The following is a 12238-nucleotide window of genomic DNA, read 5'->3' on the forward strand; positions in this document are numbered from 1 at the left end:
AATTATTGAATTTCTATGACGCAAACTGCGCTTTTATTGTAATTGCGGCCTGTTACGCATGCTGTTTGATCCTACAAATTAAACGCTGCGGTTTGCACGATGACGAATATTTTTTTTTTTCGAAAGCGGCAACCGATATTGGTTGCCAGGGTGAATTATATGCGTCTCTCGGAAAATTATATAATATTTTACCTAGATGACTTTTCGAATATATTATCTTTCTATGTGATCTCTAGTTTTGGTCAGTTTTCATTTTTTTCTATATCGCATATATTATATGAATCAAAAATATTGGTTCCGCTATTTAAGCAATTTAATTTATTTAATCGCATTTAATTAATTTACTTGCTGAAATTACTTTAATATGCACTTGATGTCTTCGAGTATATTCAGAAGAGTCATGGAGAGAACACTTACTTGCAATTGATGTAACACGCGTAATTATCGTATTTTTCACGTATACATGTTTGATGGTGTGTTTGCGGCGCGCTTATAACTCAGCCATAATTGCTATTCGTTATTGCGCGTTGTTTAGTACGACGATATACGGGCGATTGGCCATTTGGAATCTGTCCAAAGTTATTATCCAGATCTAGCGCGTTTTCCGTCATTACAGTATGCGGCAGGCTGCATACAAGCAATATCATGCAAATCTCAATTTTGTCGCAATTATATCTTCCAGATTATTGAATTTATACGTTATCGAATACCAAAGTGTAGCGTATTCTCTACTTAATTTCGATTTCGCTTAAAAATTATATATTTCTCTCTTTCTCTCTTTTCACGTATTAAATTTTAACGTGTTTAGCATTAAAATTTTACGCTGAATTTATGCAAAACACCGAAGTCCAGCGCAGGCTTTCAATTTTGACATCATTTAAAAATTATCCTTCTCTTTTTTATGCGCCAGATTAATTTTTAACAAGTTCATTTTATGCATGCACGCACTGTGTGTATACTTCAAATTAATTAAATTTTTACACGGAATGGTTCTAAAATAGTGTCGCTACAGAGGTAATATTTATTTACATACCCTCGAAACCACTTGCCATTTAAAATCATGAAGCGTGGCGAAATTTGATAAATGTCAGAGCCGAGAGGTCGAATCAAATTTCATTTCACCACGACAGTTTATGCGCCGCCAAGTCATAACGAAAGCGCGAGGAGGAGCCGACTAACGAGAACGAATTTTATTTCACGTTCGTATCCTCTCGGAGATAAACTCATTTTACGAGTGGGACAAATAGAAAAATCCGTACGACAGACGCCGCGTTGTTCTCTCGCAGAAGTATGTCGTATGATAGAAGCAAAGTAGCAGTCGAAAATTTGTAACAACGCCGGAGATTTATCGTCGGACAAACTGCAATTATCGAGTTACATACACGACACTCAACTATTAATGCAAATTGTTATTGCCAATCACATATAATAAAATTAAATTATAATTACATATACTTTGAGATTATCATTTTTGTAATTCTTTTAATTTCCTTCAAGTCGAATGCAACTTTTCCTTCAATTTCCTTCAATTTCTTCTCAGACCGTTCATCGTAATCACTTTCGTGCATTCTGTTAATAAACTTCTGTTGTTGTTCCAGAAGTACGAAATCTATGGGAAATTATGGGGGAATCCTTCCTACATTGTAGATACATCGTGAATACATGCAGGAGTACATTCTAGCGTTATAAACTGGCGTGTAACGAGAGTTGATTCCTCCGACGGCAGCTGTCACGTGTAGTTCGCTGGCAAATGTCAGTTTCTGAGATAAACAAAAGGGAAATGACGCGCGATTGCGTCGGACAGTTGCATGCGTCGCGCGCATCGATAATATTCCTTGTAGCCATGGAAACGTCGCCGTGAGTGAGACTATTCCGGATTCGCATGCAAAACAGGCATGCCCGATAAACACCGACGTACAAAGGAAGCGTAAAATACTTCTTGGGAAACGCGTACTAACGAAATAATAGAGTTGGGAAAGTTTTTAAAAGTAACTCGTTCTCGTTATCGTCACTTAAAAAAAAAAAACGATTCATTACTTTTTCTGTTACTTTTTTAATATTAAAACGAAATTAGATAATTAAATAAAAAAATAATTTTTCTCATTTTTTTTTGTTAAATTATCGATATAAAAATAATAAAATTTTTTTTATTTCAAATTCGCAAGACCACAAAAATTTAAGAAGATTTTAAAATATTCAAATAAAAATAAACAAGATCGTGGTTTTTATTAAATTTATAAATATAATCAAATTTAAACCTTTTTCCATCCTCATTTCTCTGTTCGTTGTTAATTTTTAAAAAGTAAGTAGTTATAAAATCTGTTCTGATCTGTTCTTATCTGTTCTAATTGCTTTATAATAAATTAATCTTTCTTAAAGAATTCTTAAACATAACAATGAACTGTACACATCGATCGAGGACTGATCATTGAATACAAAATAAATAAATTTAAAATATAAAATGTAATGATAAAAGTAACTATGAAATTCGTTATCGTTACTAAAAAAATGCAACTACGTTACAATTATCAAGAAGAAATTAATCCTATTATCAATCCCTTACAAAAAAAAAAAAAAAAAGATAATGCTACCGATAACGGCGTTATTTCTCTACAATCTTGCAAAATAAATTTAGAGACTGACAAAAAAGAGATATAAAGTCAACTGACGTCGACTTTTTAGTATTAAAAGTACACGATTCTTTGTAAAACCTGTCGATTATGGAGCTCCGTTGGAGCTGCTTGATTATGCCCGGGCTGAAAGGAATAACCTCCCATAGATCAACGAGTTGACTCGCGTGGTTAAGCTGAGCACTCGAGATCCCGCGGCGAATTCCCCGTGGATGCGCCGGTGCGGCGATTAACCATCGGGCTAATGCCAAATGCCCGCATATAACGCCGGACGTGAGGATAATACCGGATGCACACCGTGCGGCGAAGCGGTCGATCGGATGGCCAGCCGTAAATAAATGGATAACGATAGCTCTCGTATCTCCACGGCGCGACCGCGAGCAGACGCTCCTGGATCGCGCGCGTTTACGCATAACGGATCGGACGGCTAATGTAATTTCGAAGTGGAGGAGAAGCGGTCGAAGAGCGATATCGGATCATGGGGGAGCCATATGCGCGCGGTCACGGAAGACAGGGATTGTATTTTCGTCATCTTTACGCGTCGTCTCGTCGCGCGAGCACCGGATGAGATCCTAAGGGGAGAGTCGTAAAAAAAAAAAAAAAAAATAAAATAGAGCGAACCATAACAATGTTTTATGTTTGTTATGGTTATGGAAAACTAACAGGAGAAGAGTAATTAACGTGATAAATTCGGAACGAGTAAATCAAGGAAGAACGTTAATATCGTCGAAATTCGCTCTTAATTATTATAATTAATTTCCATTAATTTAATTAATAGAATGCTCTCCGTCCCGCGGAGCTTTAATGGAATTGTTTTCGTTAATTTGCGTAAAGTGATCTAAATTGGTTGCACTTAATTCCCAAACTTAACGTCTATCAGTGGCCCACATTGCAGGGTGAAACGGGGATGGTTTTTATAACTTTAAGATAGTTTCACGAGGCGGGATGATATGTTATCTGAAATTATGTGGGGGAAGGATCTCGTCATGCTCTACTGTAAAGATTTTATATGCGCGAGGCTTTTTTATTTCATCTTTTTACTTTCGAATCCAGTCGCTGGTGTTGCTTTTGCGTGTGCTCTCCCGCTGGTGCATCGTGCAAGCTATCGAAATCGAATTAACGTTCCCTTTACGTCCATCCGCACAAGGACACTTCAGACCGGTAGTACCAATCCAAATTGTTACGCTACGGCTCAAAGGATTGTTTCGGGCCCTTGAGCAGGGCCCGCCGACGATATCCTCTGTAACTCGAATCATCGGCACGGAAACGACGTCTCACTAATATATGTTAACTTTCGGGAAATCCAGTTGCCAATATCGCATGCTAAACTCTTCGGATCATTGGTTAATTCGACGTTTCCGATTAGTCACGCAACGACGTTGATCGAAATGAAGTTCTATGTTGCGAGCATGTCACGACATACATTACATTTTTCAAGAATTCTTATTGTTTACGAATGTAAAATACAGCGATAGAAAGCCATTAAGAAAGCATTAAATTCACGATTCCTAAATAACTTTTTCATGAAGTTGCACAATTTTTTTTATATCGTGACAGTTTCAACTACAACCGATTTTACTTTACTTTACTTTTTATTACTTTTAGAATTTTTTCATAAAAATTTTCACAAAAATATTTGTACCATATAAAAAATAAAATTTTATCTGCGTTTAAGTTTTACATGACATGAGAAATGCTTCTATATTTATGATTTTTATTTAACCGATTTCGAGACGTTGATTTTCGCACTCTCGTAGAGAAAATGGATGGGAAATTTCTAGCTGCGAAAGTTCCGCATAAAAAAAAAAAAATGGCATTTACGCGATTCTCAATTCCTGGCACTTATTATCGATTTCACTAGCGATACCGTCGACGTAGCCCAGCAATCTTGTGAACGGCGAAAGTATCAACTATGTTACAATTATTTCCGGCTGTTTACTTCCGCGCCGCGTGGTCAACGCAGGCAATTACACCGTGCAAAATTCAGCCTCGGTTACTCCAATTTGCACTGCAGCGAAAGGAGGCTGTTACGTACAGAACGAACAGCCGAGTACCCGTTCCAATTCGAAATATCCGGTATTTCCGTTTTAAGTGCTTTCCGTATTATTTTCTCTTACAAATATGAATTAAATGGTAAATCGGCGAACAGCACTTCAGGGATTTTAATTTGTTTTTCTGGGATATTGATTCTTTTATCTTTATTAAGAAAATATTGACTTCGAGCGAAAATGAAGGATCAATCAAATTAAATAAATGGAGATGAGTTATTTTCAATTGACAATTTGCCACCTCGATAAATTCAATACGAGTTTCTTTATGTAACACGTCATTTTTAACGCACATTTTGTACGGTATAATTAAAAAAGAAATTTTCTACTATTTACATTTTCATCTCAATTTCCACAAGTTTCAAACGAAAGTAATCAGGTAATTATTTATGGCTTATTATACCGTTTTACCACGCGTTCACGCACCGTCCATTATATATGTTGTTCTGTAATAATACTACCGCTTAACGTTTATTAACGTTTAATAACGTTTACAGCTTGGCCCGATGTTCAACGTTATCTGATAGCCCTGCGCTGCGGCCAACTAACTTTTTAATGGATAATGAACCTGTTATCGTATCCCCCGTCCACCGGGATATTTAAATTTGTTGGCTAATTACACGGACTTTATTTTTCGCTCGGTTATTACCGTGATTTCGGTATCGCAAATGACGTTGTTTCCCCATAGAGAGTTGATTCAGCCAATTTCGGGACGCGTATCTCTTTACACAGCTATTTTATAATACGGTTAGTATATATACGACAGATAAATATGTACTTAGCAGTGTACACTGAAGCTAAAACAGCAACAAACAATTTGCTGGACTGCAACTGACGGCTAAGTAACACAGATAATTTTTCAACTGGCCAGCGTTTAAAGCGGTTTCTAAAAATATGTTATAAAATATGTATACCGTGTCATATATTTCATGGAAAAGACGTAATATTTAAAGGTAAAATGATTGTAAAATTTACAGATATATGAATTTTACAGATATATTAAATAGTACGTTTCAAATATATAAATTTTTATAAATAATATATTTCATTGCTTAATCCTTTTAGAATCCATCTCGTAATTTCTTCATATCAAAAAAAGGAAAGATATATGTGTATACATAAATGTGTATATTTTTTTTTTAAAGATGGCCAAAAGCGAGGATCGTTTGTCTGAAGGCGATCGCCACGAGGTGTCTATTATTTGAACTCGTTCGAATGAAATTTCGATCGCCTGCCCGAGCCTTTGTCCCGAAGGATCTCGTGCTGCTGGCTTTCAGGAATTTATCGATATAATCATGACGGTCGACAAGAAAATCATTACACCAGCCGATATTAAAAAAAAAAAAAATCGCATGAGCTTACGCCAAGCGTATTCACGTCGAGGCATTAAATAAATGCTTGCTCATGTAAAATGCTCGGCCTTCAATTATCGGATTGCGCTGAGAGTACACAAAATATCCCGGCATCAATGGCTTTCCTTTTAACGACGGAAACTAAGCCTCATGTAAATTTTCAAACTCGTCAACGTAAAAAGCGAAGTTTGGAAAAGATAAATACTATCTTTTTTGGAATCGCTGCAAGTAACGCGCAATTGATTCACACACTATTTGCTATCATCGGAACAAATCTGATGCTAATTATTTTTTAATACAGTCTGCGCAATGTTATTTGCAAACATATATATATATGTGTGTGTGTGTATATATGCATGTATGTATGTATGTTGTATATATGTATGTATGTATGTATGTATGTATGTATATGTATATATATGTAGCTGCAGCGAAAATGTTATTCGTATCGTGATGCAGCCACGTTTCGCAAATACGCGAGTCATCGTCATATTATCGACCATCATCCGACTTGGTACTTACAGTGCACTTTCAGCTTCCATCGGTCCTCGATACCGGCTTCCGGCAGCTTCGGATTCTCGGCACGACACACCAGGAACTTCCCCTCGTCCTCCACCGTCGGCGTGAATTGCAGACTCACGCCGTCCTGCAATTGCGAATAACAGTTATTCGTCTTGGCTGCTCGCTCGGGATACTGATTTATCAGAAGTTAGTACGAAGCTCGCTTCGCACCTATTAAGCTGATCGAAATTTTCAATAATTCTTTTTGCGATCATTTTTTTCGATTTTAATCGTTATTAATATCGGGGCATAAATTCTGATATATCTTGAGCATTAAAAGTTAAAGCATAATGTGAAGAAATATAAATGTATAGTATAGTTATATTTCATGTTTATTAATATTAATAATTCACGCAAAATAGATTATAGATAAACAAATAATTTCCACTCTAGCGGATTATTACGTTCGATCATCGATGCGTGAAATAAATGTAATTTATAATTTATAATGTCAAATTGTCGCCGTGATCTCATTACTCTATCACGTTGTTTCACGCTCGCTCCACATTAGAAAAGAGTCGTTCGTTTTTGCTTGTATTAATCTCATTATGCAATCGGGACGAATCGTAGCGCAAAAAGCGCGAGAATAAACGATTTCATAACATTCCTGTGTCGTTTTTCAATCTTTCCTGCCTCCCTCCCCCTCTCTCCTTCACGACGGAAAATTGCGGTCAGGCCGCATTTTTTGTTTTATCTTCTCACATAACTAGCAGCTCGCGCTGTTTACGAGACTTTAAACACGGCGCCGAACAGCCCAGCAAAGCGTACGTTTTATCGTAACAGCGAGATCGTACATTTTTCAAATGCGAACAATGGACGCGTGAAATGTTAAAATAAATACGTGCGTTTTCGTTTCCAGAAATGTGACTGTATTTGCCCTCGCGCGTGTTCGCGTTCGCGTAAACCCGGAGCCGAAAAATTATGGAATATAATGCCGCTTTAGTGTTATTATTTCCGAAGCTTACTGTTCAGCTTACACGAATTATATTCGAGGTCACCGCGTGCATCATCCGCGAATTTTTTTCCCGCGCGGCTCTCCCGGATTTTATTATGATCCTTTTATCATTTGTTGCCACATGGCTCCTTCGGGAATGCCCTTCCTCGAGAGCTCGTGAAATCGATTGGCGTGGATGCCTTCGTCGATTAGGAAACGACGATCGAAAGATAAGCGCGATTTGCACGAATGCATAGAGAAATGCGAACTTGACATGGCGATTTTTCGTCGCGATAAATTGATTTAATTGCAAATTGCGAAACTGTACCGAATTCGATGAACGCGATCGTTCCGAGTATTAATTCTCATCCCATAAAATTTCCATGACATTCGCTGCCCGCTCGTAATGCTTTCTTATTTCGCACGGATTTTATTTTCGAGGAAAGAGAGACGAGGTCGCGAATACCCAATTTTTCCCATCGAGAAAAATCGACTGCGTCATCGCATTAATGACGCTCCATCGGTTTCGCTTTTCCGATGAAATTTTCACTCTCATCGCGTAGGAAAAGAAACGCGTCCCTCCAACCCATTTTATTTCTCAATTTACACGTCACAACCGTGTTAAACCGAGTTTTTACAAGCCGTGTAAATTATTTATCAATGACATTGTTAAAGCGCACGTCCTCGTTATTATTTGTTAATATCACGTCATAATGCGAAAGGAATTTCGTAATTAATCTTATACCATGTACATTAATCTTATACAATTACATTATGTGCAGTTTCATAAAATAGGATGCGATATACGATATTTAAATTAGACAACTATTCTCTTGTATATTATTGTAATTTAAATATATTCTAAATCGCAATATCAATTCTAACAAATACAAATATAATGTTTTTTGTGATGGAAATTCTTTATTTGTAACCTTTTAGTACTTTAAAGTTTTTTATGAATAGTTTGTGTACATGTGCGTTGTAAAAATGTTTTCTACGTATTCTACTTTTTAATCTTTATCAAAGCTTTAATAAAAAGTGCAGTTTTATAGTTATGACTAGTGAAAATGAAACTACTGTTCCATTTACAAAATCTTTCAATTCCGAGCGGAATATGTGCCGGCTAATTGCTACAATTTTGTCGCGGAAAAGGAATAATGAGAGCGCGGGACAAGTCGCGGGGTATCAACTCCGCTCTTTCCGCAATGCCGCATTTCAATTTCAAATATTGTATAGACGTACGCTCGACGGAAATGCAAACGGCCGGCACGAATGAAAAAGAAGATACATATACGTCGGGATATCCCGAGGAAGCCTCCGAACGCGCCCTCGAGAACGAGCTCCTTCGCAGAATTTATGGCGATGCCGCCCAAAATTTCGGTGCCGTTATTCATGTAGATTCGCGAGCGGAAAATATGCGCGGATGCGGACCATGTGTGCGATTTTCTGGATACGCTGTGTGCGCGCATCCCTCGTTGCACAGGTCCCTGCATGTCAAATTCTAACCAATCCTCTCGGTATTTTCCGTTTTCGTGCGTTCTTTTCCTCGCTTCCCTCTTCGCCTTTCTTTCTATTTCGCGCGCGAGCTGGTCAAAAACAATAGCGGAAGAATGAACGCGCTGAGGATGGATGGATGGATGGACAAAAAAAAAACAAAGACTCACGGCAGGGTAAAATTAAAATCAAATCTCTCCGACAGGCAGACGCTTGGCTGGTTGGTCTCGATTGTGTACCGACCATGTTGCCGGAATTCCAAAAAACTTCGACCCGAGTTTACCGGCGAAAATTCCGACGATGTCTTAGCCGGCAGTGCGGCATTTTCGAAATTCCACCTCGCATGGTCGGATTACGCTGCTGCGCATCCCATGTAAGATCCCATGTTTAATTAAGAACACAGCTAGGAATCAGGTTGACCAATTGCGTAAATAACGCGAAATATAATATGTAAATATAATAATTGATAAAAATAATTTTGAAAGTCAACGTCGTAATCAAGTTCAAAATAAAATATTACATTTAAATATTTACATTATTTGCATTATTTTTTTATTATTAACTTGTTTCTATCTAGCTTTTTCCTACTCGTGTCAGATATTGATAGCGCCATATCCACATAAATTCGCACAGGCACTCCTGAATGTATAGGCTAATTCATTAATTCTATTAGAATCGATATCCTTTGTCTCTCGGAGAACGAGCCTGAATTTTGACAGAATACCCCGACCATTTGCAGAACGTAATTGTACGTTACGTTGTAGGTAAGACGCAATTTGCGTAGCGCATTCCACCCCTTTGTGCAATGCAACTGTTACGATCTCTGTGAAAGGACCGGGATTAACTTCTTCTTACCTTCCTGATGGAGACATGGATGACAGAGGAAGGACTATAGAGACAAAGAGAGAGCCCTTCCATCTTTCCACGCACACACACACACACACACACACACACACACACACACACACACACACACACACACACACACACACACACACACACACACACACACACAACACACACACACAACACACACACACACACACACACACACACACACAGCACACAGCACACAGACGTTGTGTACAGACAAAACCGCAGCACGGATCCGCTCGCCCGGAAACTCGCCCGTGTCTTCAGTTACTCGGGATATTCGCCCTCGAGCAAGAAAGGTTTCCACAAGGCTTTACGTCGCACATGTTAAATACATTTGTGCGGTATCACGCGGTTAACGATGTTCCACCGTCATGGAGTCATTCCCTAGTTAGTCCGAAAGAGAATAAAATAATTCTGCTGTGAATCGCATCATAAATTTTTGCATAAATAAAACTGCGTTCATATATCGACAAAAAAAAAAAACTTCTCACATCATTAAATAAAAGGATAATAAAAAAAATGTATTAATTAGAATTTACTTAGAAGTTCTAACATGAGTGTCTGTCGTTTGTTTTGCGTTTTCGGAAATCTTTCAGGACGATATCTCTTCCCCTTTTGCGAGAATAGAGAGCGACGGAGAGATTGTGATTACATTCTCGTATTTCCTATCTTAATGTAATATGAAGGAATGCGCGTTCTATACGTAAGGTGAACGTTTGTCGCGTCGTCTTATTCGCAGGAGGGCTCCCAAGAGAGACGAAATAAATCCGCGTCGTTTCTTCACGTTGTACTCTTTCTTCTTCGTTCCCATCTACTGCGCTAAAAGCGGACGAGCTCGACGTAGGAGAGCACGTGTGCGCATCAATGAGTCTCGGCTCTCCTTCTTCCGAGGCAATAGCGGTAATATCCTTTGGGCTGGATCAGACTTGCGACGAGATAGATAGTCGCTGGCATCGAAAGCCTTTCACGTTATTGCTGTCACAAGCAGCCGCAAATGTTGAAGCAACGTCGATGCGGCGAATACAGCTTAGTGCCACCCGTGGTGGACTCGATAAAATTTAGTGTCGCCGTTGTCGTCAATGGAGAAGAGTTGCCTTGGATAGAGTAGAATTTTTAAAGCACAGCAAGAAGTAGCTCACGTACGTTTCGCTGGAACGCTTTAATTGTTCCTACCTTGCTACCTGACGATCGAATTACGCTAGTTTACAAAAAATATCTTTTTTCAATTATTTTCAACCAAAGAGTGCTTTTTATAGATTTTTGGATACTGAGGACCTGATGCCCAGCACGTCAGGTTTCCAAAATAATTGAAGTTTAATAATGCAAAAAAAAATAATTTTTTTATAATATTTATAATATTTTAATATTTATAATATTTATAATATTTATAATATTTATAAAGATCTTTTTGTTATATTAGGAGAAAGGTTAACGACATCTTGAATCATGAATATTGTACCGTTCATTCTTTATAAAAAGCAGTTTTTTTTATTTTAACTTCTTATTTTTTAATTATGTAATGAAAAATTTTGATACGAAATTTTGCTAAGATAAGACAGACTTTTACTATACTAATAACAAACTAGTGCTGATATAAAATTGCGAAAGATCAAATGGATTTTTTTTATAACTTTACATAAGTGCATTCGGTGTATAAATATGTCTGCCGAACGAGTATTCTTGGAATCTAAATAGTCTTTGAATCTAAATAGCGAAAAAGAAAGGCTTCTGGCTTCTTTCATATAAATGCCATTTGATTCAAACTGCTGTCACGTAACATAACTCGTTTCCGCAACACCGTTCAAGTATTCGCAATTAGATACGCCTGCCGGAAACTTTTAGCAGAAAGCTCGGTGTAATAAATTTTACTATGCGCAAATCGCACGACGGTCGTTTTCATTTCACGTGCTTTCTCGTCAAATGAGCTTCGTGCAAAATGAGCTTTTAATTGTAAAGCGCAGGACGGACATATTTCGTCTCTTGTTCACAAGCGATTTTTGATATATCCGAAAGCGAGTTGAGTTTCCAAGAGAGATGAGATTTTTACCTCGTTTCTCGCGTAAACGTGCGCGCAGTCATTATTTCATTTCTATAATATCTCGCGTGCCCCGTTACGTCACTTTTATTGTATTTGCCCGGAACAATTTTTTCGAATTCGCTCGCATATCATACGATGTACACTATTACGATAATTGTATTTCTGATAAATTCCTCCCGCTCTTTGCGCGACGGTTCATGATCAAATTCCATATATAATAACGCAGTATTGAAATTATTTATGCGGCCGATTAATTCCTCATGATCGTCGCTGTCGCGTAAAATTATGCGGCTGGAACAAAGGCA

The 12238-nt window shown here is 37.8% G+C and overlaps 1 protein-coding gene across 3 annotated transcripts in view; it reads right to left on the reverse strand.

Moving 5' to 3' along the window:
- LOC105422335 (nephrin) overlaps positions 1–12238 on the reverse strand; it is a 194161-nt gene that overhangs the window by 56450 nt on the left and 125473 nt on the right. For all 3 annotated transcript variants that reach the window (XR_016138043.1, XM_089071342.1, XM_089071341.1), the window contains exon 8: positions 6553–6676. Coding sequence is in view for 2 of the 3 variants with exons in the window: in XM_089071342.1 (XP_088927468.1) it covers positions 6553–6676 (124 nt within the window). In the remaining variant the exon portion in view is untranslated. The remainder of the gene's footprint in view (positions 1–6552; positions 6677–12238) is intronic.

The sequence above is a fragment of the Pogonomyrmex barbatus genome, unplaced genomic scaffold (assembly GCF_055798465.1).
Source record: "Pogonomyrmex barbatus isolate J1 unplaced genomic scaffold, ASM5579846v1 scaffold11, whole genome shotgun sequence".
Classification (NCBI taxonomy): Eukaryota; Metazoa; Arthropoda; class Insecta; order Hymenoptera; family Formicidae; genus Pogonomyrmex; species Pogonomyrmex barbatus.